Source organism: Jaculus jaculus, chromosome 2, assembly GCF_020740685.1.
Source record: "Jaculus jaculus isolate mJacJac1 chromosome 2, mJacJac1.mat.Y.cur, whole genome shotgun sequence".
NCBI classification, from domain to species: Eukaryota; Metazoa; Chordata; class Mammalia; order Rodentia; family Dipodidae; genus Jaculus; species Jaculus jaculus.
The window spans coordinates 98221152-98248998 of NC_059103.1; the positions used below are offsets into that span (position 1 = coordinate 98221152).

General features: G+C 38.7%; 1 protein-coding gene across 4 annotated transcripts in view; it reads left to right on the top strand.

Moving 5' to 3' along the window:
* Ppa2 (inorganic pyrophosphatase 2) overlaps positions 1 to 27847 on the top strand; it is an 81989-nt gene that overhangs the window by 43604 nt on the left and 10538 nt on the right. For all 4 annotated transcript variants that reach the window (XM_045143722.1, XM_045143725.1, XM_045143723.1 and 1 more), the window contains 3 exons: positions 12358 to 12484; positions 23647 to 23774; positions 26134 to 26219. In XM_045143722.1, coding sequence (XP_044999657.1) covers positions 12358 to 12484; positions 23647 to 23774; positions 26134 to 26219 — 341 coding nt within the window. The remainder of the gene's footprint in view (positions 1 to 12357; positions 12485 to 23646; positions 23775 to 26133; positions 26220 to 27847) is intronic.

The window sequence follows — 27847 nt, forward strand, 5'->3', positions numbered from 1 at the left end:
GGGGTCTAGCCTGCTCCCTTTCCTTTGCTTTTTTGTCTTCCTGCTTACCAGGGTTCTTTCTCCTCCTGGAGATTTCACTTTTTGTCCCCTAGTCTTTTTCCTCCCTCTTACTACGTTCTTAGAGATTTCTGAGTTAATACAAAAATTTGGTAGGTCTGTCACCTCTTGCCTGTCACCTCTCTCCAGCAGAAATACAACCAAATGATAAGCAGTTTAAAAAAAATAGTAATAAGGTACAGTTTTCAGAATTTATATTTTAAACATTTTCTGTAAAGAGGGGCAGTAACAAAATTTATATAAATGAATATGCTTGAATAAAGGAAGGCTACTACAATATTTTAAGAAGCACATCCTGGGACTTAGACACCAGGCTCAATTCTTCAGTCATATCCCCACAGGGATAAACTTAATATGTTTAGAAGACATTTTGCTGAACATCACCTTTCCATTAGCCAAAGAACATTATAGGCATCACTTTAAGGTCTGTGACCTCCCCAGCCATAGGCTTTTGACTTACTTTCCATACCATGCGTGAAGTTCCTCTCACTGAAAGGTTTCCATGGTTTTCTTTGTTATGACTAGAGCTGGTTGAAGTTTACCTCATTTGGATACATATTGTTAAGAATTTACATTATCAGCCCTGTGAAAGTCTGTTTATCTCAAGCTTATGAGAATTGGCACTTGGTAGTCTTTGCTCTAACAAGTCTATTAAAACCCACAGGAAAAAAATGGAATATTTGTAAAATACCACTTGTGCTCTAGTTCATCTGTCTACTTTTCCTTGTTTCTTTACAGCAGTCCTGTGATGGAAAAGTGATAGATCTTCACTTGACTGTTGAAAAACTAAAAATCTCAAATAATTTATGAAATAAATTGCTTCAAGTTATTTCTTAGAATGATGAAAGAAAAATTCAGCCCAACATTTTGTGACTAAAATCCTGTCCTTTGTAGGGAGTGGCGACACACACCCCTTTAATCCCAGCACTTGGGAGGCAGAAGGATCACCATGAGTTTAATGCCATCCTGAGACTATAGAGTGAGTTCTAGGTCAAGCTTGAGCCCCTACCTTGAAAAAAATAAAAATGAAAAAAAAAAATCCCACAACAGCAAGAAAAGTTGATAATAACCTTAGTTTGGTTCCACCTAAAACCTTAGGGCATACTTTTGCTCTTGTTCTAGACTCTCAACTCACCTTTCAGACATAAATTGTATTGCTGCCACAGAAGTAGTAACAAAATTTGCTAAGTAATTTCCTTAGAAGAGTTTTGTGATGGTAGAACTGGGAAAGAATATTTCCTCTTATATCTAGAATTTATTCCTTCAGTTAGCATGATCCATGATAATATTTATTAAATACAAAGTAAATACTATCACAAGAAGGTGATGTTAGGAGTATATGACTTTCTTTTTGCCTGCCTACCAGAAGAAAAAGGGAAATTGTGGTAGAAAGTCTCGTAACACACATCTGTCTTCTGGAAGTTGACAGCAGACTGAGACGTAGAAATTCTTAACAATATGAATTCCCCCAGAGAGTATGTATTGTCCATTTGCTGGCTGAGAAAACTAAACATGATACAGTCAGTATAAGTTTGTTCAATTAACTGAGATTTAAGTGTATAGGTTTCATAAGAATTGTACCATTTATTCCTAAGAATGAACTTTTTGCTGAGTTTCTTTTAGTTTTTTAGGCATTAGAGCAAAGCACTGGTTTGTTGAAATACAGCTCTCCCTTTAAGTTATTTTGAGGTCAGATGGCATGTTACATTTGATAAAACTGAACAACCTGCCAAGCATGCTTCTTCCTTGATTTATAATCCGTAGAAATCCCATCTGTTGTTAGAAAATTCTAAGTAAAATAATTTTGTAAGTGAAAAAGTAAATTAAAGTATGCATTGTGTAAGTGACATATGAGTCACAGGAATCCTAAAAAGATACCTCTGCTGCCATCTTCTTCCCTGTGATGTATGGGGAGGACAATTCTTTGTTAGCGTGTCTGCCTGAGGATAGCCTGGCCTCTCCTGTTGAGATGTTAGTATGTCTCCTTTGTCACAAACAAAAATGTCTCAAGACTCTGCCAAATGTCTTCTGGAAGGCCAGACTGCCTGTGAGAGCCATTTATCAGCAGAGCTAGCTGCTTTCATTGATAACTGCAGGATAACTTTAATTCAGGTGCTCTTGTTTTCTAAAGATCTTATGGTCCTTTGGTCCCATGTACTATGTCTTTGTACGGTGTTGTCCTCAAGGGTTTTTACTTTAGTTTCTATTGATTGCTCCTCTTGTGGGTGTTTTAGATCCTGGTCCACTTTATTCCCATTCATCAGCTTGTCCATGCCTCTTTCCCTCTTTAGAATGGAAAATTACTTCCAATAAGCATTCTTTATATGACCCCTTCTAAGAAGATCTTACCGCCTAGCTATACAGTCTTTCTCAGCTAGAAATATCAGCCATCTATTAATGTTTTTTATATCTTCATTTTGGACTCAGGAGTCGATTTAAGAAAATAGTGCAGAACTGAAGATGAGTCATGAAATTCTTTATGATTGGCACCTGCTGAGAAGTGCCATGTGGTGAGAATGTGGAATGGGAAGGGGCAGCATTCCAGTTTGTCAGACAATTTACATCCAAAGGGAAGCCCTTTGCCTGTAATGTCATGTATTGTGAACAGGACTACTTTTATATCTCTTTACCAGATGCTACTAATGACTTACCCCTGGAGACATGTAGAAAGAGGAGCTGAGCTGAACAGTTAGTGGCTTCTGTGAGTTGGTGCCAAGATCAGTTCAGAGGGGCCATGTTTAGGCTTGTGTGTCTGCCATTGCCCATTTCCAAGCCAAGAGCAGCCTGTCCTCTAGGAAACATTTTGTTGGCTCCAATACAAATTTAATGTTGGAGTGTAAGACATTCTTGTTTGTTGCTATATTTAACAAAAAATAATTGTATTTGTTTATTTATTTACTTGAAACAGAGAGAGAGATCAAGGCAGACTGACAAAGAGAATATGGGTGCATCAGGGCCTCATGATGCTATAAAGAAACTCAAGCCCGGCATGGTGGCACATGCCTTTAATCCCAGCACTTGGGAGGCAGAGATAGGAGGATTGCTGAGAGTTCAAGGCCACCCTGAGACTACATAGTGAATTCCAGGTCAGCCTGAGCCAGAGTGAGACCCTACCTCAAAAAACCAAAAAAAAAAAAAGATGAGCTGGAGAGATGGCTTAGCGGTTAAGCGCTTGCCTGTGAAGCCTAAGGACCCCGGTTCGAGGCTCGGTTCCCCAGGTCCCACATTAGCCAGATGCACAAGGGGGCGCACGCGTCTGGAGTTCGTTTGCAGAGGCTGGAAGCCCTGGCGCGCCCATTCTCTCTCTCTCCCTCTATCTGTCTTTCTCTCTGTGTCTGTCGCTCTCAAATAAATAAAAATAAAAAAAATAAAAAAAAAAAGAAACTCAAGATGCATGTGCCACATTGTGCTTTACATGGGTACTGGGGAATCAAACCCTGGCCATTGGGTGTTGCAAGCAAGCACCTTTAACCACTAAGCCATCTCTCCAGCCTATGTTTGTTAAATCCAAAATAAACAAACATACTGAAGAAAGACAACAGAAAACTAGATTCTGAGATTCTGGTGTTTAAGGATGCTAAAATGATAGTTCATGTCCTCTCATGGATGGAGAACACTGTGGAAAGTAACATAAAATGTCACTTGGAGCTTGTCTTTTCATTTGTCCTTTGGGTGTTCTTGAGGGGAAAGCCATTTGTTTTTTTTGTCATCCTTCCTAACATTTTTTTGTTGTTGTTGTTTACCTACAATGGTAGGGAGGAAAATAACTTATGATTTCCTTTAGGATCCTAGACTTTAATATTGATGCTTCCATGAGGCACTGTGCATTATCTCATTTATGTCTCACTGCTACCTTGTGAAAGAGGCATTTTTATTATCCACATTTTAAACCATATTCCAGAGGGACTAACTCATCGAGCTGGTGGTTGTCAGAGTTGGGACTGAATCCCAGGCATCTCCAGCCTGTGTGGTATGCTTCCTCCTGTGCTCAAACTTGTGAGAACTGATACACATCTTTATATCCATCCCATCCCTGTTCTTTAAAATTTGCGGGTTCTGGCCATGTTATTTCAACTGTCTGGACTTGAGATGAAAGAGTCCTAGTTGTTGAGGTCCACTTTTATTAAGGTACATTTTGTATTCTGTGTTATGTTATTCTATCCCTGCTTGAAATATATGGCTCCCAAACAACATAGTAAATTTTTGAGAGCAGGGACTCTTTTATTATTATTATTACTATTAATGGTGCTTAGTACAATGCTGGGCACTTAATAGATGTTATCTATGAGTCATGAGTCTCTGGTTAACATACTATGTATCTTCCAAGAATGAAAGTACAATTAACCATATTCATATGCTGTGTAAACTAATCACCAGTTCATACAGTTTCAAGATTTTTAGTATCATTTGCTTTGAACGGATTTATTTGACTTTAGCTTAAAATCAGCTTTTTCAAAATAAATAATTTCAGGGCACAAATTATTTTGCATAACTTATTTGTTGAATATAAAGGTGCATTTGAATATTGAAGAAATTTGTTCTGTAACTTGTTCATGTGTTAAGCTTATAGGGAAATCATATAACCAACTAAACCTTTCAAAAACAAAAAGAACATAGGTGCAGGCCCTAGCAACTTGAGTATTGCTGGAGTCACTTTCTTAAGCCAGAGAACATCTGCTTCAACTTCTTGATAGATTGTAATTTCTTCTACACTTTGTAAAGCATTTATGAAGGCTAGTTGGTCTGTGTGTATAACATTAATAATTATTTCATTGTCATTACCTTCTTAAGGTGTTATCTTAATATCTTATTTTTCACTGGTAAATGTAGTTTAATGTGGTTTGCAGAAGAGGTGAAGCAATTCAAATGGGTTTTCAAGTCTCTCTTTCCTAAGCAGAAAGTGAAGTTCATATGTATGTAGTAATGTATATGGGTTTATATCTTTTTTTTTAATTTTTTTTGTTCATTTTTTATTTATTTATTTGAAAGCGACAGACATAGAGAGAAAGACAGATAGAGGAGAGAAAGAATGGGCGCGCTAGGGCTTCCAGCCTCTGCAAACGAACTCAGACGCGTGCGCCCCCTTGTGCATCTGGCTAACGTGGGACCTGGGGAACCGAGCCTCGAACCGGGGTCCTTAGGCTTCACAGGCAAGCGCTTAACCGCTAAGCCATCTCTCCAGCCCTATATCTTATTTAGAGTGAATTCCTAGGCCTAGTAGGTACCATATATATCAATAATTTCAGCATCATATAGTTGCAACAGTCTTATTTTCTTGGTGCCATATTTTTAAATATATGGATTATGTTTTTACTCATAACAGAGATTTTTTATTTTTTAATTAAAATATTTACTTGGTAAAATGCTAAGAATTTAAATGGTAATTGCTATAGAAGATTCTAGGTAGGCGTTAGGGCATGAATGAAACTTGTATTGAAAATCTCAGATTCTTACACAGTGGCCGACAGTGACAAGAGGACCTGCAAGCTGTCTTCATGATTTTATCTTTATATCTTTTACTCTGTCCCTTGCATACCCTTGGTTCTTGTTCATGTGTAAATTTTCTTGGTAATAGAACAGTACATTTTTATTATATCAATTTCTGATTTGTCTGGGTAGAACAGAAAAAATGATTTCCTTTTTAGATTCAGAGCTGGCAATCAGAGGAAAAAGTAGATTATGTGAATCCTGGGACTACAGGCAGAGGTATTATCTAAACCACAAGGAGGTTATACCAGGGGTGAGCTTGCATATCTCTTTATATGCTACTAAAGGACATCCAGGTTTTTCTTCTGTGAATCCCCCTGCATGGTTTCTTTCCATTTCAGTTGCGCTTTCGTGGTTTTCTTCATTATTCTTAGTATTCTTCATATCCTTACATTCTTACACAGCTCATGTGTAAGAGATCGTGGCCTGTTGACTGTAACATGAATTGCTATATTTAATCAGTTTACATTTTTAACATTTTTTAAAATGTCTTATTTATTTATTTATTTGAGAGAGAGACAGAGGAAGAGGCAGAGGGAAAGAAAATAGGCACGCCAGGGCCTCCAGCTATTGCAAACAAACTCCAGACACATGCGCCCCCTTGTGCATCTGGCTTACATGGATCCTGGAGAATCTAATGAGGGTCCTTAGGCTTTACAGGTTAATGCCTTAGCCACTAAGCCATTTCCCAAGCCCCCCCCCCTTTTTTAAACATTTTTATTGAAATACATGAGTATACTGTCATTTAATAGCATTCCCATCCCAGTACCCTCTTTTGCCCCCCCCCTCCCTGACCCCTGCTTCCATCACATACCTCCTCTTCCCAGCAGTCCTTGCTCTACTTTGATGTCTCAATTCTTTTTGTTGTTCTTATGTCAGAATGTTGATGGGTTCAGAACTGTGCAGGTCTTATTGGGGTAATGACAACCACTGTGAGGTCATGAGTGCACCTGTGCTTCTTAGATTCTTTCTGCCCATTCTTCTGCAATGTTACTGAGCCGTGGAGAGCGTGATAGAGATGTCTTATTTAGTGTTGTGCTCTCAACAGCCTCTTCTTGACAGCTTTGATCAGGTTTGAGTCTCCTTTGTATCTACTGTCATGGAGGGTTTTTTTTGTTTTTTAACTTCTTTAAGAAAACACACACAAAGCCAGGTGTGGTGGTACACATCTTTAATCCCAGCACTTGGGAGGCAGGGGTAGGAGAATCACCATGAGTTTGAAGCCATCTTGAAACAGTGAATTCCAGGTCAGCCTGAGTAGTGTCAGACCCTACCTCAAAAAACAAAAACAACACAACAACAACAACAAAAGATTCAAGAAAACACACCCAGCTTAACATTTGAATTTTGATCTTCATCTCAGATACTTCTAACATCAGAAAATAAAATATGAAACAAAACTGGTTAAAATCCAATATGCCTTGAGATTTTGTATCAAAAGTCTCAGATAGTACAGATTTGAGACTAAATAAGACACTGGAGCAGAGATGTCACCAAAGTCCAGTCTTTTGTTGTCTGCCATTCTCAGCGTACTGGCTTTGTTCTTGCCTTAGATTATTTGGTATTACAAAATTACTTAAGAACTCTTAGTATTTTTAACTATTGAACTTCACTAAGAAATGACTTCTAGGGGGCTGGAGGGATATCATTGCAGTTAAGGTGTTTGCCTACAAAGTGAAAGGACCCAGGTTCAATTCCACAGGACCCATGTTAGCCAGATGTAGAAGGGAGCACATGCGTCTGGAGTTTGTTTGCAGTGGCTGGAGGCCCTGGCATACACATTTGCATGCGCGCGTGTGCGCTCTCTCTCTTTTTCTCTCTGTCAAATAAATAAAAATAATTAAAAAAAAATAAGAATAGGGCTGGAGAGATGGCTTAGCGGTTAAGCGCTTGCCTGTGAAGCCTAAGGACCCCGGTTCGAGGCTCAGTTCCCCAGGTCCCACTTTAGCCAGATGCACAAGGGGGCGCACGTGTCTGGAGTTCGTTTGCAGAGGCTGGAAGCCCTGGCGCGCCCATTCTCTCTCTCTCCCTCTATCTGTCTTTCTCTCTGTGTCTGTTGCTCTCAAATAAATAAATAAATAAATAAGTAAAATAAAATAAAATAAGAATAACTTATAGGGGTTGGAGAGATGGTTCAGTGGTTAAGGCACTTGGCTTCAAAGCCTAATGACCCAACTTTGATTCCCCAGTACCCATGTAAAGTCAGATGCACAAAGTGGCACATGCATCTGGTGTTTCCCTGCAGCAGTTAGAGGCCCCAGCATGTACATTCTCTTCCTTCTCTCTTTCTCTCTTATTGCAAATAAATAAATAATTTAAAAAAATTTTAAAAAGGGGAAAGAGATGCCTTATATAAAATAAAATGGTCTTACCTTAGGAATGAAGTCCATTAACTTTGGGCAGATTACATACACAAAACCTCTACTTCTAGTCAAAACATAGAACATTTCCATTGCCTCAGACAGTTCCCTGTAACCTCTCTGCATTCTAGATTAGCTGCCTTTTTCTAATAATTTTAAACATATTTATTTATTTAAGAGAGCGGGAGGGACTACAGGCACCCCAGGGCCTCCTGCCACTGCAGATGAACCCCAGAAGCATGTGCAACTTTGTGTATCTGCCTTTACAGGGGTAATGGAGAATTGAACCCAGGCAGTCAGACTTTGCAAGCAAGTACCTTTTAACAACTGGTCCATCTCTCCTGGTGTTTTTCTTCTATGATTTTGTTGAAGACGTCTACTATGCCTTTGGAGTGGAATTCTTCTCCTTCTACTATGCCCTGAATTCTTATATTTGATCTTTTCATAGTGTCTCGAATATCTTGAAATTCCCACTCATACTCTTCTATAAGTTTGTCTTTCTCTTTGTTGGACTGTATTAGATCTGCCACCTGGTCTTCTAGCTTATTCTGTCCTCTCCTTCATCCATTCTACTGGTGAGATTTTCTACAGAGTTTTTTATTTCATTAACTGTGTTCTTCATTGCTAGTAATTCTGACTGGTTTTTATTTTTATTTCTATTTCCTTATTTATGTTTAGTACTGACCTCTTTATTTCATGAAATTTGTGTCCTGTGTCTTCTTTGATTACTTTGATTTCCTCTTTGAGTTCCTCTTTGACTCCTTTGATTTGTTCTTTGACTTCTTTGAACATATTTACAATCATTCTTTTGAAATCTTTCTCAGACATTTCCTCTAACTCGTTCTCACTGGAGGCCATTTCTGATGCATTAATACTTTTAGGTGGATTTATATTGTCTTGCTTTTTAGTGTTTCTTATGTTATAATGTATATATTTTTGCATCTTGGATTAAGTTAATGCTTGGATTTTCTAGCTAGCTGGGTATTCTTAGCTGTGTCAATTGATCTGATGTTATATATCTTCAGGGTAGGAGCTTAAGGTGTTAGATGTGGCTCTTAAGACTCTCAAAGTATCTACAAAGGTGTTCCTAGGGGTTGAGTTTGCCTGCTATGGGAGTATTCAAGTAGGCTGAGTGGAATAAAATATAGGTAGATTCTAAAATTTAACTAAACACTGTACACATTCAATCAAAAACAGCACCGAGTATTTATGTAACAGTAGTTATTATAACAACCAGATCCTCTATCAACAAAGAAGTTAAGATTTCTGGTCTGTTGAGGGATTCACGTCAGCTTGTGACCAAGTAAGAACCTTCCCTGGTGTAATCCCAGTTACCTCTTTGGATGATTTTGGTCTCAGTCAAGTTGCTGGCTGGGTCGTTGGGCTGCTGTTCTGATTTCTGGAGCTGGGCACTGGCTTTTCCTGCGGGGAAAACCGAGCCTGGAAACTGTGGCCCTGCAGATTGGCACCCCCACTGCTGGAACCGCTGCTGCTGCTGCTACTATAGCTGCCACTGCTGGATTCGCCACTGCTGCCTCTGAAGCTGCTGCTGTTGGATCTGCTGCCATTGAGGCCGCTGTTACCGGTGCCGGAGCCGCTGATGTTGCTGCCGGACTCTGCTTCCGATTGGGTCCCGCTGTCGGCTCAAGTTGGCATGGCCGGGTCCTAGGACCGCTGCTCTGTTCGCTGGAGCTGGGCACAGGTGGTGGGGGAGAGGAGGGAGCTGATGCTGCTCGAGTTCTCTGGCTGTTCCACGTGTTCTTTTACCTTGTGATCTGCTCCTCCAGTGTTCACTGCTGCTCTCCCTTCACGTTTCTGGAGTTTGCAGAGAGCTCCGGTGTGAGTGGAAGCTCCCCTCACCTGGCTTTTCCTGCAGTTTAAGCCGAGCCTGGCGGCTTTCTGGTGCACTGCTGCACCCGCAGTCTGTAGACCTGCCGGGGCCGCTTTTGCTGGCCTGTGCTGGCTCTGGATGCTCTGGATCTCTTCCACTTCTCTACTGCCATTTCAACTTCCTATACACCTCGCTTTTGCTGGCCTGTGCTGGCTCTGGATGCTCTGGATCTCTTCCACTTCTCTACTGCCATTTCAACTTCCTATACACCTCGCTTTTGCTGGCCTGTGCTGGCTCTGGATGCTCTGGATCTCTTCCACTTCTCTACTGCCATTTCAACTTCCTATACACCTCGCTTTTTAGTAAAAGTATATATTTTGCTGAGTTTTTTTGGTCTTTCTACCCCAGGCTGCTTTGGCGTGGTTCCTATGCCGCCATCTTAACCGGAAGTCTCTCCTGGTGTTTTTCTAAGATTTATTTTGAGATTCCATTCCTTTGTCTTTTGGTTTACATTGTTTATAAAAAGAAATCAGTTGTCATTCTCACTTTTGTACCTTTATATGCAGTCTCCTTCCCCCATCGGCCTTTGATACTTAGTCTATGTAGCTAGTTTCCACAATTTTATTATTATATGCCTTAGTATGATTTTCCTTATTTATTTTGGTGGAGTGTTTATGTATGTTTGCTCTTCCAGTGTATATGTCTACACCTCTACACCTTTCATAAACTGGGGGACTTTGAAACATAATCTTTTTCTGCTGCTTCTTTTCCATTCTGAGTTTCTTTAGGTTTTTGTTTTTGTTTTTTTGTTTTGTTTTGTTTTTTGGTTTTTTGAGGTAACGTTTTACTCTAGCCCAGGCTGACCTGGAATTCACTCTGTAGTCTCAGGGTGGCCTCGAACTCACGGTGATCCTCCTACCTCTGCCTCCCAAGTGCTGGGATTAAAGGCGTGCGCCACCACGCCCGGCTCCCATTCCGAGTTTCTAATTACACAAAAACTATGTGATATTATCCCTTGGGTTATTGTGATTATCAATTTCTTCTTGGCCTGTTTGTATTTGTTCTTTGTTTTGTTACTTTTTGTCACTCTTTGTCTTGTGCAAAAATTTCTGTGTTCTTGCTGAGACAAAACACCTGACCAGAAGCAAGTGATGGAACAAAAGGATTTGTTTCCAGTTTATAGTTTTGAGTAAAAGTTTCAGCATGGTAGGGAAAGCATGACAGAATCAAAAAGCTGGGTGTCACATCACCACAGCAGCAGGGAGGAAGTAGAAAGAGTAAGCTATGAACACACAGTGGAGCTGAGCTAATAAACCTCAAAGTCTGCTCCCCAGTGATACAACTCCTCCAACACATCTCCACCTCCCAAAGTGTCCATAAGCTGGGATTGAGTATGTGGCTTAATCATAGCACATGAGGAAATGGGGGACATTTCACATTTCAAACCACCATATCAACTCTATTCGGTTAAACCCATTGGGAGAATTTTTCAGTTCAGATGATGTCATTTTTCAGCTTTAAAGGTTCCATGTGCTTTTTTTTATATTTCCATTTCTCCCTTGCACATTTTAATATTTTTCTTTAAATCTTTGAGTATATTTACAGTTGTTTTAAAAACATATTTATGAGAGAGAGGAAAGAGAAAGAAAGAATGGTGTACCAGGGCCTCTAGCTACTGCAAACTCCAGATACATGTGCCACCTTGTACACTGGACTTACATGGGTACTGGGGAATCAAACCTGGGTCCTTAGGTTTCACAGGCAAGTGCTTTAATTGCTAAGCTCTCTCTCCAGCCCTATAACAGTTCTTTTATAGTGAATTTGTCATCTTTCATTTCTGCATTTCACTGTCATATAATTCTTCAATTCCACCTCCTCACCCAGGCCTTAAAACATTTTTCTGCTTATTGACAGAATTTTAATTGTTGTGATTGTTATAGTTAAAGGGTATTTGTTTTGCAGGTGGTCATTGTGGGTCATTTTTATTGCTTCTAGGCATAAAACAGAGGAGGGCAGAAGGAGCTAGGAAGGGAGGAAAATGTTAGGATCAGGGCAGGTCTGGAATAACTTTTTCTCAGGGCTAGTTTAGCTCTAATACTTGCAGCCTTTTCTGTCCTGTGTTCAGTTGCCCTTCTTGTGAAAGGGGTTTCCATGGTGGCTGGCACTCTTCCAGTTCTGTGACTGCTATTTACTTTGCCTTATGGGTCTCTGCCTCATCAGTGCATGCAAGGTAGTATTTCCTTGATGATTTAAAATGGTCCCTAGGTAGCTTTCTGTAGGTAATTGTTATTTCCATGTGTGTCCCAACAAATTGCAGCTGCTTCATCCTTTCTTACTTTTAGGACTATTGTTGTTGGATTCCCCTACTCTGGCCCACAGTCTGCATAGTCTGTGTGGTTTCATCTGTTTAATCAGTAATTCTATCATAAGTGTAAGTTTTGAGGTACTATGTAGTCCTATAAAGGACATTGCAAAGCAGGCTTTATAACTACATTCACATTAGTTTTTAACTGTTGGAACCACTAAATTTAAGTCTATAGTACTTCTAATCTTCTGTGTTGTTTTTATAATACCTGGTCAACTCCAAGTCATGCAAATAATGACCATCTTTTCTCTTTAAAGGTTCTTTCTCGTGGAGAGGTGATTCATGTGAAGATCCTTGGGATTCTGGCTCTTATTGATGAAGGGGAAACAGATTGGAAATTAATTGCTATTAATGTAAATGATCCTGAAGCTGAAAGGTTTAATGGTAAGTTGGAGTGTCCAGAAAACAAAAGTAAATTGGTGTGTGTGATTGAAGTTATTGTAAATTAAAAGGGAGGCATGTTAACCACAGTTCATAAAAGCTCTTGTTTCTGGCTGTGATTCTTTAATTTTAATGTTTATAGTAAGGCATGGTGATTTGCACTTATAAACCTAGAACTCGAGAGGCTGAGGCAAGAGGTTTACCATGAGTTCCAGGTCAGCATGAATTACATAGTGAGACCGTATTTTTTAAAAAAATGTAAGCCTAAGGACCCATGTTTGACTCTCCAGATCCCCAGTAAACCAGATACACAAAAATGAGGCAAGCACAAAGTTGCACATACCCACTAGGTGGCGACAGTATCTGGAGTTTGGTTACAGTGGCTGAGGCCCTGGCGTGCCAATTCTCTCTTGCTTGCTCTCTCTAAAAATAAAAGTAAATAAAAAAGTAAACACTTTAGGGCTGGAGAGATGGCTTAGCAGTTAAGCGCTTGCCTGTGAAGCCTAAGGACCCCGGTTCGAGGCTCGGTTCCCCAGGTCCCACGTTAGCCAGATGCACAAGGGGGCGCACGCGTCTGGAGTTCGTTTGCAGAGGCTGGAAGCCCTGGCACGCCCATTCTCTCTCTCTCCCTCTGTCTTTCTCTCTGTGTCTGTCGCTCTCAAATAAATAAATAAAAATTTAAAAAAAAAAAAGTAAACATTTTAAGTCTTCAAGTTTTACCTTTTGAATCTGATCTTGCCACTGTGAACAATCTTTAAAAAGTCTAAATAACATTTAAAAGCAAATACCCTGTACTGTCTGATGGAAAATTGGTCACTTTGGCAGGCTCATTAACACTAGAGAGCACTGAGATCATTTAGTGACCTGTAATTAGCTTCCAGGCCCTAAAGCTTGTAATGGTGCCTTAATGGCCTGAAAGAGTTAATAAGCCTCCCAGTGCACCTGAATTGTTGCTAGAGTGCCTTGGCCATTAGAGATAAGAGTGCTTTGTTAAGAAATAACCAAGTTCAGGGCTTTTTAAAAGGTTGTGATGCAGAGGCTTGTGTCATTCCTTGGTTACATGAACTGCCTCTCATAGTGTGGAGCTTCAGAAATTCATCCACAATGCTCAGCGGGGATGGGCCTTAGGTCAAGACAAGTAAATTAGACCTATGAATTATTTCAGCTTAAAGCAAGGAAGATTTCTTCTTTTTTGTCTTTAAGTAAATGAAACTATTATCTGTTGTGCTGTTGGAAATACTGCCTATGAAATGATTTTACACTTTTCAAACATGAAAGATTGAGTCAAAACTTGAAATCAGAATCATTGTATTGATTTGTGTGCATTATGGAGAATGAGTTACATGAGCAGTAGGAGACTTTTTAAATTGGACCGTTAGAACTTTTTCAAAGGCCACCATCACATTTGTCCCAGTGTTGTCAGAGTTTTTGTGTTTCAATTGTGTTTAATAATAAGTTCAATATACACTTAGGAAAATTTAAAAGTAAATCTACATAATTCCTTTTATTGTCTTTCTGGGAAGGAATGAGCATGTCTAAAGTGAATCTCTTTGGCTTAAATTTTTATTTACTAAGTAAACACTTCTAAGGTTCTTATAATATTTTTAAATAAGCAAATTAATATAGTATATCTTATTTTTTTCTTCTTAGTACATAATTTAATACTGCCACTTCGGAAACTAAGAAAAAAAGTAAGAGGGTATAGTATAATAATTCTGAGCAACACTACCATGCCATCTTTGTAACTAGAAAGAAGAGAGTTCAACTTGCTTTCATGTGCTTTCACAAGACAGTGGACATGGTTGTGGGCTCCGGAAGGGGTCAAGGTATAACTGTCATCTGAATAGCTCTAGCTTACATAGTGCCTAAATACTTCTTTGTGAAATATCTAATCAGACAACTTCATTCAAGATATGCTGTCAGTCTGGAGAGATTGCTTAGTGGTTAAGGCAGTTGCCTGCAAAGCCAAAGGACCTCAGTTCGATTACCCAGGACCCACATAAACCAGATGTACAAGGTGGTGCATACGTCTAGAGTTTGTTTGCAGTGACTGGAGGCCCTGTAGCACCCATTCTTTCCCTCTCTCTTTTTCAAATAAATACATAAACATACAATATTTTTTAAAATGTGCTGTCCCTGGCTGAAGGTATGGCTCCTTGTTCAGAGATGTACTGGCCTCACTCTGTTAGATAATGAGACAGATGCTGGAGGAGGGATGACTAGTAACTTGCTGAAATAACAAGGTACGGCGGGATGTGGCTCAGTTGGTCAAGTTCTGGTCTAGCATGCATGAAGCCTCGGGTTCCATTCTCAGCACCACATAAATTGGATGTGGTACACATCTGTGATCCCAACACTCAAGAGGATCGAAAGCTCAAGGAGTCAGCTCTGCTACATAACAAGTTTGAGGCCAGCCTGTCTCAGTCAGTCACTCAATAACACGTTGCTCATTTACATTCAGTCTGATTCCCCAGCCCAGGATTGTCATTGCTCTGCCATTTCGCTCTTCTAAAATAGTCTGGGATTGTCAACCATATTTGTAACTCTTGGGTAGTGGTTACTGTTTCCCTTGGGCAGTAGTAAGTTAATGATAATTAGAAGTCTGGTAGGAAGGGAGCTCTTTTGATCCTTATCCTTTTGATTTCATTAATGGGTATCTTAGAGGCATGGGTGTGTAGGGACGGGATGTGGGAGGAGGCAGTTGAGCTGGGACACGTTGAGTTAAATGCACTGTAATTAGGAGTTAAATTACTGGAAGTCTGTTGGTTCTTTTTTGAACCTTGACCTCTTGCAGTTGTTCAGGCTTAGTCATATTCCTATGATGTGTTGAAACTTGGGGGATCTAAATTCTAAAGCACTCACCTCTGCTTGTTTGTTACCTGACCTTGGGAAAGGCACATAGACCCCCAAAGGCTTAGCTCCTCCATTTCTAAAATTGTAAGATGGGTCCTCTATCCATAAATGATCCCTAGAGTTTTTCCTACCCCTAAGTTCTTGTTCTAGGAAAAAATAAATGTGTGTGTGTATGTGTGTGTGTGTGTGTGTGTATGTGTGTGTGTAAAACTTTTTTTCTTGTTTTTTATTTTTTTGAGGTAGAGTTTCACTCTAGTCCAGGCTGACCTGGAATTCTCTCTGTAGTCTCAGGGTGGCCTCGAATTCATTGCAATCCTCCTACCTCTGCCTCATGAGTGCTGAGATTAATGTTGTGCACCGCCATGCCCAGTTTAGGAAATTTGCTTTTGCTTTTTGTTTTTTCAAGGTAGAGTCTCACTGTAGCTGAAGCTGACCTGGAATTCACTATGTAGTCTCAGGGTGGCCTCAAACTCACAGCGATCCTCCTAGTTCTGCCTCCTGAGTGCTGGGATTAAAGGCCACCACACCCAGTTTTAGGAAATATTTTTAATCCATATCACCAACTCTTTGAGTTCCTTTTCTCTATCTGTAGAATGACTTTGGGAACACTTATTATAAAGTTATTAATTTCCATATTTTCTATGTTTTAACTTAAGAAAAATTTATGAAAAACAAAAGTGAAAAGGCAAGTTTAGTGTAGGACATATACATTACACAAAGGCATGCAAAATGTCTGGGAAACATAAAAATCTAATTCTCTTGAGTAGGGATCTTGTGCAAAAAAATACATTGAAATTACTCAATGAGACTGCTGTTTCTTGTGAATATTTATAAGGGCATTAAGTGCACATGTTCGTGCCTCCCACAGATTTTGTTGAGAAAGGGTGAGCCATGCATGTCTAACTTTGGGGAGCACCAAGTGTAGTACTGGAACAAAAGCTGTGTGCAGACACCCCAGGTGCTTCCTTTGGTAATATTCCATAGAATTGTAAGCTCCTTTATTTAACTTCCAGACAAAATGTGAGCATGGGCTACTTCCTGATACTTTTTAAAAAGAACAAAGAGGGCTGGAGAGATGGCCTAGTGGTTAAGGTGCTTACCTGTGAAGCCAAAGGACCCAGATTTGATAACCTAGTACCCATGAAAATCAGATGCACATGGTGGTGCATGCATCTGGAGTTCATTTGCATTGGTTAATGTCCATTTTCTCTATCTGCCCCCCACCAACAAATAAATAAATAAATATTAAAATATTTTGTTAAAAAAAAGAGGAAAGAGAGCTAGGCATGGTGATGCACACCTTTAATCCTAGCACTCGGGAGGCAGAGGTAGGAGGATCATTGTGAGTTCAAGGCCATAGTGATACTATGTAATGAATTCCAGGTCAGCCTGGACTAGAGTGAAACCCTACCTCGAAAAACAAGAAAAACAAACGAAAAAAAAAAAAAGAGCAAAGAGTAACAATTATATTTCTGATGTTTGTCTAAATATACTTACTTTGCCAGACATGGTGGCACACGCCTTTAATCCCAGTACTTGGGAGGCAGAGGTAGGAGGATCTCCGTAAATTCGAGGCCACCCTGAGACTACATAGTGAATTCTAGGTCAGCCTGGGCTAGAGTGAGACTCTACGTCGAAAAACAAAACAAAAAAAATTGTTACTTGAATATATGCTTTGTTCTCTTTATGCTATGGGTTGATGGAAACAATCCAGATTAAGACCAAAACTAGAAAAGCTAAAAAATTTTAAAGTATTCTAATTCCTTTTCTTTGCACCTTTGTGGAAATACAGGCACTTCTTGGTTGTGGGAAATCAATGGTAAAGTTAGAGGTATGAATTTATATAGTTTGATAATATTGCCTGGATGGTTCTGCACAGTGTCTGGTGTGACAAAAGTAATTTTTAAAATTGATGAATAAGAGAATGTAGATGTATTGACAACAATAATGAACATTTAAAATGAACTCTGAAAATCCCTTCAAACTAAGCACATTTTCATAGGATAAAGCATTGATTTAATGCTAAGAATCTTGACATTTTTAACTATTGTGGTTGTTTCTGTAGAGGCATGTGTATCTCCTTTGTTTTTATTTTTGTGACATTCTAAACTTCGCCATCTCTGTGTTACTGGTGATGTTCGTAAGTCACCTGATTACCAGATTCTCTTAGTTTGATCTCCCATCAGTTCCTGCTTCCTCGCTGCCTTTGCCGGCCACATCTTGCCTTTCCGTTGAGGCAGTGTGTGTACTTCTCTGCTCTCAGCCTCCTGCCACTAAGATTTGTCTTCTTCACTCATCAACTGAGTTCAGGGAAATGTTACTTTAAAGGAGAGTAGAAAACCTTCTGACCTCACTGTTGACATAAAAATCCAAATTCTCTTTCTTAGTAAAAGTCATCTAATTCTCCACCCACATGTTTGTCTAGGGGAAACATCCTGTATCAGTAAGGCTGCTGGCTCATAACACACTTGCTTCCCCCACCTCTAGTTAGTGCCAGACTCTTGCTCCTCAGTGCCTTGTGGACACCTTTCTGTCACTGAAGTGTCCTTTGTCTATCTGAAAACATCTGTGTAACATCTTTATTTATTTATTTATTTATTTATTTATTTATTTATTTATTTGAGAGCGACAGACACAGAGAGAAAGACAGATAGAGGGAGAGAGAGAGAATGGGCGCGCCAGGGCTTCCAGCCTCTGCAAACGAACTCCAGACGCATGCACTCCCTTGTGCATCTGGCTAACGTGGGACCTGGGGAACCGAGCCTCGAACCGGGGTCCTTAGGCTTCACAGGCAAGCGCTTAACCGCCAAGCCATCTCTCCAGCCCTGTGTAACATCTTTTGAAAGCAGTCTAAATGTCATCCCTCCCTGAAGTGTATGATTCCACAAACCAAGCTTTTGTTACCATTGTTTCAAATATCAAATGTCTTTTAAAAATTAAGAGCTGTATGTACAAATGTGCATGTGTATGTATTATACATATATATTTTCCATACCAAATAACTTCCTCCTTCACAAAGGTCCATGCGTCCGCCTTTCTCTCTGGTATGATTTCCTTCTAGCGTTTTTATTTTTTTAAACTTTATTTTTATTTATTTGAGAGAGACAAAGAGGTAGAGAGAGGGACACCAGGGCCTCCAGCCAAACTAACTCCAGACACGTGAGCCCCCTTGTGCATCTGGCTTATGTGGGTCCTGGGGAACTGAACTTAGGTCCTTTGGCTTTGCAGTCAAACGCCTTAATTGCTAAGCCATCTCTCCAGCCTTTATTTTATTTTTTAAAGTTTTTTGTTTATTTATTTGAGAGAGGCAGATGGAGAGAATGGGTGTGCCAGGGCCTGTAGCCACTACAAACGAACTCCAGACACATGTACCACCTTATGCATTTGGCTTTACATGGGTACTGGGGAATTGAACACCTGTCCTTTGGCTTTCATGAACATCCATGAATGTGTTCATAATAACTATTTAATGTGTTAAAAATAAAATATTTTAATCTCTCTCTGAAATAAAGAAATTAATAAAATATTTTAAAACTACTTTTCCAAGTTCTCTCAACTTTGTTGTTTGAATGATATAATTGCCTATATTAGAAAGCTTCATATAAAATTCTAGGAGTGGGAATAAGTGGATAGATTGCCAGTTTTCATATATGTTGGTTGGGTGTGATTGTGCATGCCTTTAATCCCAGCACTTGGGAGGCCAAGGTAAGAGGATCACTATGAGTTCGAGGCCACCTTGAGACTGCATAGTAAATTCCAGGTCAGCCTGGGCTAGAGCAAGAGCCTGACTTGAAAACCTAAAATATTTATACATCTATATTGTAAAACCTGTGTCAAATAGAAAAGTTGCCCAGCCACCTCATGTCCTGCTGGCATGCCTTCCCTGCCATAACTCGTAAGCCAAAGTAAACCCTCCCTCAATAAAAAAACAACACTGTAGTTAATTTATAGGGATGTTTAATAAAAATAGGGGTAGTGTATTAGTTATTTTTGATCAAATACCTGACCAGAAACAACTTAAAGAAGGAAAATATTATGCTATGTGCATTTTATCACAATAAAAGAAAATTTACAAATAGATCACTTTTTAAGATTAATTTTTATTTATTGAATTATTTTGAGAGAGAGAGGCAGGTCAATAGAGATGGGTGTGCCAGAGCCTCCAGCCACTGCAAACAAACTCCAGATGCATGTGCCACCTTGTGCATCTGGCTTATGTGGGTACTGGGGAATCAAACCTGGTTCATTAGGCTGTGCAGGCAAATGCCTTAACCACTACCCAGGATCTCTTATTTTTTTAGTAAGTGACCTTCTAATGGACAAGGTAACTTTGCAGCATAGGAGAAAACATAGAAGTTAGGTAATTAGACAAATTCTTTTTTTTTTTTTTTTTTCTTTTGGTCACTCTGGCCCAGGCTGACCTGGAATTCACTATGTAGTCTTAGGGTGGCCTCAAACTCATGACAATCCTCCTATCCTGAGTGCTGGAGTTAAAGGTGTATGCCACCATGCCCAGCTGACAAATTTTATTTTTATACTACTACTTCTACCATATATTTTGGAAAACCTTTAAAGCTATCTTGCCTATAGTTTTTTATGTTTAATATAAATGTATTCTGTAAACTGAATCAGCTTATAGATTTTAGGTGTAATGTTTCATTCTTTCAGAAAAGTAATTTGTTAAATTGTCTATTACTACTGGATATTTACTATTATAGTTTTAAGAATGTCCAAAATGAATAAACTTTTGTTTTGTATTATTTGCAAAAATGCAGCTCTTTTCTTCTTGCATGAAATTATGTGAGAATAGAAAAGCTTACTTGGTGTGGTGGTGCACACCTTTAATCGCAGCACTTGGGAGGCAGAGATAGGAGGATCACCAAGAGTTCGAGGCCACCCTGAGACTACATAGTGAACTCCAGGTCAGCCTGAGCCAGGGTAAGACCCTACCTAAAAAAAAAAAAAAGGAAAGAAAAGAAAAGAAAAAAGGAAAAAGAGAAGAAGAAAGAAAAGAAAAGCTTAGCTACATTTGCAGATTTTTAATATTTTTTACCAGCACTGTTGATGATGGTTTTATAGCAATTGATATCTTAAAGATCCCCTGCATAATTTCTGGGGAAATGGCTACCTAAACTGAAATCAATATTGATATTTAGCTTTTTCTGTCATTTAAATCAATGAGTTAAGTAATAAATATTTATACACTGGGATAAAAAGTAATAGATTGAGGCCTAGTGATGGGGTCATACATTATATTTACATAATAAAATTATTTTGAACACTGATCAAAGTAGATTTCTGGTGATTCAACTTTGATGGACTAAAAGATTTTTATACTCTTGTGAATAAGATAACACTGAATTTGTATTCATCATCCTTGGCTTCCTGTCTGGAAGGCAATGTGTCCAGGCACCTCATGGTCCTGCAGACATGTCTTCCCTGCCGTAACTCATAAGCCAAAATAAACCCTCCCTCAATTAAAAAAAAAATTGTCAGGCTGGAGAGATGGCTTAGCGGTTAAGCGCTTGCCTGTGAAGCCTAAGGACCCCGGTTCGAGGCTCGGTTCCCCAGGTCCCACGTTAGCCAGATGCACAAGGGGGCGCACGCGTCTGGAGTTCGTTTGCAGAGGCTGGAAGCCCTGGCGTGCCCATTCTCTCTCTTTCCCTCTATCTGTCTTTCTCTCTGTGTCTGTCGCTCTCAAATAAATAAATAAATAACTTAAAAAAAATTGTCATTAATTTATAGGGATGCTTTATAAAAATAGGGGTAATGTTCTAGTTATTTTTGATCAAATACCTGATCAGAAACAACATAAGGAAGGAAAGGATTTAACTTGACTTACAGATTCAAGGGGGTACATTCCACCATGGTAGACAGAAGCAGGAGGCCAGGCTCGTCACAGCTGCAGGCAGGAGGCAGGAGGGAGGGAGTAACACTTCAAGGCAGGTCCCCAGTGACCCATTTCATCTAGCAAGGCTCCACCTCCCAGCAGTTCCACAGCCTTCCCAAGCAGTGTCACTAGCTAGGGACCAAGAGTTCAAATACATGAGCCTGTGGGGAACATTTCATATTCAAGCCACAATAGATAGGATGTAAGAAAATCATCAGTGGAGAACTTACCTCTTAACAAAGTAAGGAGAAAAAATAAGAATCTGAAGGTGAAACAACCAACAATGTATTAGTTGAAATACTTACTGGATGTCCTGCTTTGGTCATGGCAATGGACTCAGTAATTATGGGTGCAATATGTAATACTGAAAGGATGTAATCTTTAAATGTCACTGTCTCATGTGCATTGACTGAATATCATAGCAAATGTGACCTGCATTCAGTTACAGCTGGTTACCCTCCCCCCTTTGGTTAATTGTAAAATTGCTGCTTTTTGCTCCAGAATGTTTTAGATGTTTAGATGAAAAATTTAGATGAAAATGTTTAGATGAAACATTGGCATTTTCAGTGTCACTGTCTTCAAACAGCAGATGCAATCTTCTCTTTGTCCTGAGCTGTGCCATATCACTCATCTATGTGAAGCATAGGCTCTGGAGGTGAGAAATCTCTGTGCAGCAGATGAGGCAAGTGTGCAGAAGCAAGAGACTAATTCCTGTCTGCAACGTGCTTGCCTTTGCTTGTCAAAGCGGAGTTAGAGGGATTCCCACCAGACTTTCATGACCTAGTCTAGAACTGAGTAATCTTTAAATTATTCCTTTGTTGGGGCAACATCTGGTTTGTAGTTTTAAATTTCTTTTTAAGTACTACCAATTCTATTTGTCACTTACATAGAAGGACTCTCCTAAATTTTCCTTAAGTCACAATGTGGTCAGGGTTTTTTACATGTTTATATTGTTATGAATCAGCTAGGCTACCTTTCCTAGGGAGCCTTTGAACAAGGGATTTTTATGAATATTTTTTTGTTTTGTTTTGGTTTGGTTTTTGTTGGTTGTTTTTCAAGGTAGGATGTTCCTCTAGCCCCTGGAATTTACTATGTAGTCTCAGGCTGGTCTCAAACTCACAGTTATCCTCCTACCTCTGCCTCCCAACTGCTGGGATTAAAGGCGTACACCACCACGCTCAGCAATTTTTATTAATCTTAACACATTAATTGTATTTCCAGTTATATTCCAGTGAATGGCAACAAAAAGTAATAATTACAGAAATCATTACAGAATTGAACATTTATTACTATTCAGGTACAGTCTGTTTAAGATCACTTGATGCATTTTCCATCTTTTTTTCTCAGCTTTATTTTTTGCAAGAGACTTTTCACCACTAAACATAATTGTATTTGTGGGTTTCTGTTATCCATGTCTTTCCACTCTAACCATGAGTACAAGAACATGTTTTCATTCATTTTTCTATCACACAGCTTGGCACAGAGCTTGACATGTGGTGGAAATTTACTAAGTATTGGATAAAACCCAACTCATCCATCTTAAGTACTTTTTCCTCTGGGCACTGCCCTCACTTTTATTAGCATTCTTTTAGACTTTTTTACTGTTATTTTACATATGTATATATTATAATAGGCTATATACTTTTATCCTGTAGCCCTTGTGCCTGTTACCCCAAGGACCCTCTTCAGTGGGGCTGTGGTACTCACTGTGGGGTGTTAAAGGCCTCAGTCAGTCCCTGTGAAATAGTGAGGGAACTGTTAGGCTAATATTTCTAATATACAGATCCTGATACTATGAATTTGCTAGTTAAAACCCTCTATCACCTTCAGAAGAAGACATTGATCCCTATCATTCAGTATGCTCCTCACTGGCCTGGCTCTTCCTGGGGGTTCACTCCCCATTAACACCCATGTCTAGCCAGTTGGGGCCATCAGTGTCTTTCCTGAAATCCCTTCCCTTGCTTTCATGTGTGCTGTCCTTCAATCCATCCCTCCTACCTGACCAGTGATGTGCTCCCCACGTTCATGGAGCTTATTCTCTCTATATGACTCTCTATATATGACCGTACCATTCCTGTGTATCTGTTAAAGCCTCTTTGCACTTTTTTCAATTTGTTAATCTATTTGTCTGTTTCCTATATCTAGACTTAGGGATTTTCAGACAAAAATGTATGTCCATCCCTTTACTTTGCCTGAAGGGGTTCCATAAATGTACAGTTAAAGAATAGTATTATACACATGAAAACAGAAGTCAGCAGGTGACATGATACATGTCACTCATTGTATAGCCAGTTAACATAACGGCCTGTGATGTGAGCTGGACTAGGCCTTTTGTTTCCTGACTTCTTTAGCGCAGGACTGTACCACTAAGTGAAAGGAATTTTTTATTAATAAAATATCTTTGTTTCTGCTTCCCTCACAGATATTGATGATGTTAAGAAGCTCAAACCAGGTTACCTAGAAGCTACTGTGAATTGGTTGAGACTTTATAAGGTACCAGAAGGAAAGCCAGAGAACAAGTTTGCTTTTAATGGAGAATTCAAAAACAAGGTGAAGATGAGAATCTTTATTTTAGAATGTACCTCCTCGTGCCTATACAGTAATTGCTTTACTTACATAAATTTTTTGTCAATATCTGTATTAGTATGACAACAAAGTCTTTACTGGCTTACATACTTGATACTATCATTAAATTTTTTGCAACAAATTTAAGTGAATTAACAAAGCTGAAAAGTATCTGCTTCATTATCTGTGTATAACTAATTATCTTCTCTGAACATGAAGGAATTCTACTGCTAGTTAAACCTTGCAAGTTGTGTATAAGAAAAACCTTCCATTTACTATCTTGAGAAGGTTATTTACCTTTAATGTAAATCCACTACTACCGTTAATTCTGCCACAACTGAGTTAACAATTAGAAAGCACTTGACTTATCTTACTGCCATAGCACCTTTTTCTACCTAGAATGTTACAAAGTTGTCATGAAATGTTGAGTCTAAAAGTTAAAATCTAAAGTATGGGACACTTATTAAAAAGCTGTTTCAGGACAGGTGTGGTGGTACACATTGGTAATCCAAGTACTCTGCAGGTGGAGACAGGAGGATCAGCAGTTCAAGGTTGTCTCTGGCTACATATGAGTGCAAGGACAGAATGGGAAGTATGAGGCCTTGTCTCAAACAACAACAAAGAAATAAATTTTAAAAAGAGCCAAAAAATCACATAAAAAAGATCCTTAGCATGGCTTTTTAAAAAGCTGTTAGCACTAAGTAAACTGCACATTCTAAACCAACTTCTCAGTGGGTACTAATAAATTATACTTTGTAAGTGAAAATAAAGCACTTAAAGAAAACTTGAAATTTACAGTATTTCTCTATATGAGAATTGAATGCCTTGCCCATTTTTTTGAAAGGCTCATTAAAAAAACAAGAAAAACCTTTAATATTATAAAGGCTGTATTTAGAATTATTCAATACAAATACAAAGCTATAATTTTTTATTGGATTGTTTTAAAAATAAGATGTTATCATTTTATGTGACAAATTGTTTTTTATTTTTCCTCAAATATATTTCTTCATTTGAAATAATACAAATTAGAAACCTGTATTTTTGTAATCCTTTATTGCTTTAGACTAAGCCTACCACATCATGAATTTACTAAGAGTGAGGTATCTTTTATTGTTTGTTTGTTCTTGACAAGTATTCTTTTCTGTATGAATACTCGGTCCTTCTTACAAACTGTCAAAAGAAATAGTCATTTTATGCATTGCTTTCCACCACTGCCATTTAAAATACAGAGACTAATTCTAGAACATTTAATCATACCGCTTTAACAAGTTAAAAAATGCCTGCTGTTATTTATTCTGGGGTTTTCCTGCCTGACCCTAAACAAGTACTGGAATTAATTCCAAAGAGTCACAATTATCTGGGTAATTTTGGATAAAAATGTTTCTTGTATCATCCAGATAATAAGTCCGATATCTTGTCCTTAATCTTAAGTGAGAGCCTCCCTCACTGAGAATTAAGACATTCTTCATCTTAGCCCACAGTAGACCCGAGAGACCTTTGATTTCACTGGTTAGCTTTTCCATTATTGTCATATCTCAGAACCAAAGATTCTGTACTTTCTTGATAATTAGCTGTCATTAAGGAGAAAAGAGCTAGTATGAGTTAATATAAATAAGGATTGTCTTTAAAGAATAAAAATAGCATTGGGGGGAACATTAACAGAATGTTATGCTCTGGAATAATATAGCAAGCTTTTATTAGTCAGTCTTACTGATGTATGTCTAGCAAGATGTGTGTCTATTATTGATTGTGCACTTTGAGACATCTTAATAATTATTGCTAAGAACAAATTTGGAAAATACTAAGAAAGCTTAATGTTTTCAGATAGTTAATAGTCCAAAACTATTTTGCAGTTAGACTGTGCAGTTGGGGACTTACTAGTCTTGGGCTAAGCTCAGTGCTTTTTAAGTATTGCCTTAGTGATTCTTTCAGCCATGCTGTAGATTAGATGAGAGGTAGGCAAACTTTCTGGAAAAGGTCAACTTCAGGTGCTTTAGGCTTGTACAGACCAAGTGGTTTCATCACAACTATTCAACAGGGGCAGGGCAGCACTAAATCGGCCATAGGCTGAAAACTGATGGCAGCCTGTCCTCACCTGCACTCCTTACCTACCAGTTCCTGGTGCAGTTAGCCATGTTATGCGTCATTTTTCAGGTGAGGAAATTGAGGCTTAGAGATTCCATTTGTTGTTCAAAGTTACATAGCTAATAAATAAGCAAGCTAGGTTTTATAGTCACTTGCCTGATCTAGAGCTCATGCTCATAATTAACTTCACAGTGGGATCATCTAATCTCTGTGTCACTATCATGTGGTGATTACTGTGTCTCTTTCTGGTTGGAACTAGGCTTTTGCTCTTAAAGTTATTAAATCTGCTCATGAATGTTGGAAAGCCATGATGATGAAGAAATGCGATAGTGGGTCTATAAACTGGTAAGAATTTGTCTTTTTGTTTAAGTAATACAATTTATTGTTAGTTGATGTTAAGCAGCCACATAATACTGTTCCAATCTCACTTCTTTAAAGGAGAGATTTCAGTTGTTTTTCAGAGGACCTACTTAGTGGTCACTGTTGTGTGGTACTGTGAAGCCACAAGTCCAACATGGTCTTGTTTTCAAGAGTCTGTATTTTAGCAGGAGATACTGATCAAGTAAATATTTAATTGCAATATAGTGATAAGTGCCCAGATGGAGTAAAAACTAGTAATGTTTTCAATACGTAGGTATTTGGTTATTTCATTTACCAGTGGCTACTGTATTTTTTCTTTTTTTTTTTTTTTTTGCATCATTTCTTAAGAATAGTAAAAACCATCTTATCCAGCATGATCTAGACCATTAGCTGATTAAGAGCGGGCTGGAGGGATGGCTCAGCAGTTAAGGAGAACTCAAATGATAGTAACATACCTGACTCAGATATTCCACTGCAGTTTATGGCATCTAAATTGTTACAGTTTCCTTCTCATTGCTGGGACAAACATCCGACCAGAGGCAGTTTATGGGAGGAAAGGGTTCATTTCAAACTTACAGATTCCAGGGAATGCTTCCTCATGGTGGAAGAAGCTGCCTTCAGCATGCATTCCTTGCAAAGAGAGAAAGAGAACAGTCAGAGATCAAGCTTGCTCTGAACGTGCCTTAGGACTACACTCAAGAATCTGCCACCAATGGCTCACTTCCAACAGGGTTTTACCTCACCTGCTAGAGACTTAAGTAGGAAGCTTAATCAAAAATACCTGAGGCTATGGTGTCATTTATTCAAACCACCACATAAATTGATACTTATTTACCAATCTTTGGATGTTGGGTTAAGATCTTTTTCACTTAGATCCCACATAGATTTTCTTTACATGTACTAACATAATGTAAAGAATAAAGATCCTATAATCTTTAATATCATATAACTTAAAAACCCTTGTGAAAGTTTAATGTTCTTTTTTTCTAGGCTTTTAACTGTGTTACACCTAATGTGATGCCTAGCAGTCTAGCTGTATTGATTTAAATTTTCACAATTGTTTACAGCCTTCAGAGTTTCAGTTTTCTCAGTGTTACTTCTTTTTCTGTACTGTTTTCCTTAAACAACTGAAAGTGGTTTGCAAACAAAGCTTTTTGCTTTCAGCATAGCCAATAAAACCACAATCACCCTGGGGTGAAGACCACTTGGATGGACATGTTAACCTCTCTGAATACAGAGAAATTCAGAAGTCAGATTGCTGTTTCCCTCATCTCCGTAATCATCCTTTAAAACATTTATATAGTCCCAGGGGGGACTCATGTGTTTCCTGTTTATTTGTTTTTTCCTCCTGCTCTGAGTAATTATCTTTACTCTAGAGGTAATCTTAATTCCTCTAAACTCCGGAGTCTTGTTGCTTTAGCCCCAAGGGCATTAAGAAGGCATACAATAGAAGAGCTGACATTTATTGAATTCTATACTATATTCTAGGTTTGGGGAATCTTACATGTGGTGTTTTCATTAATACTCAAAAAACCTTATATAATATATGTTGTTACTATTTCTACATGAGGAAATTGAGGCGAGATGGAAATTTAAATAATTTACTATGGTCA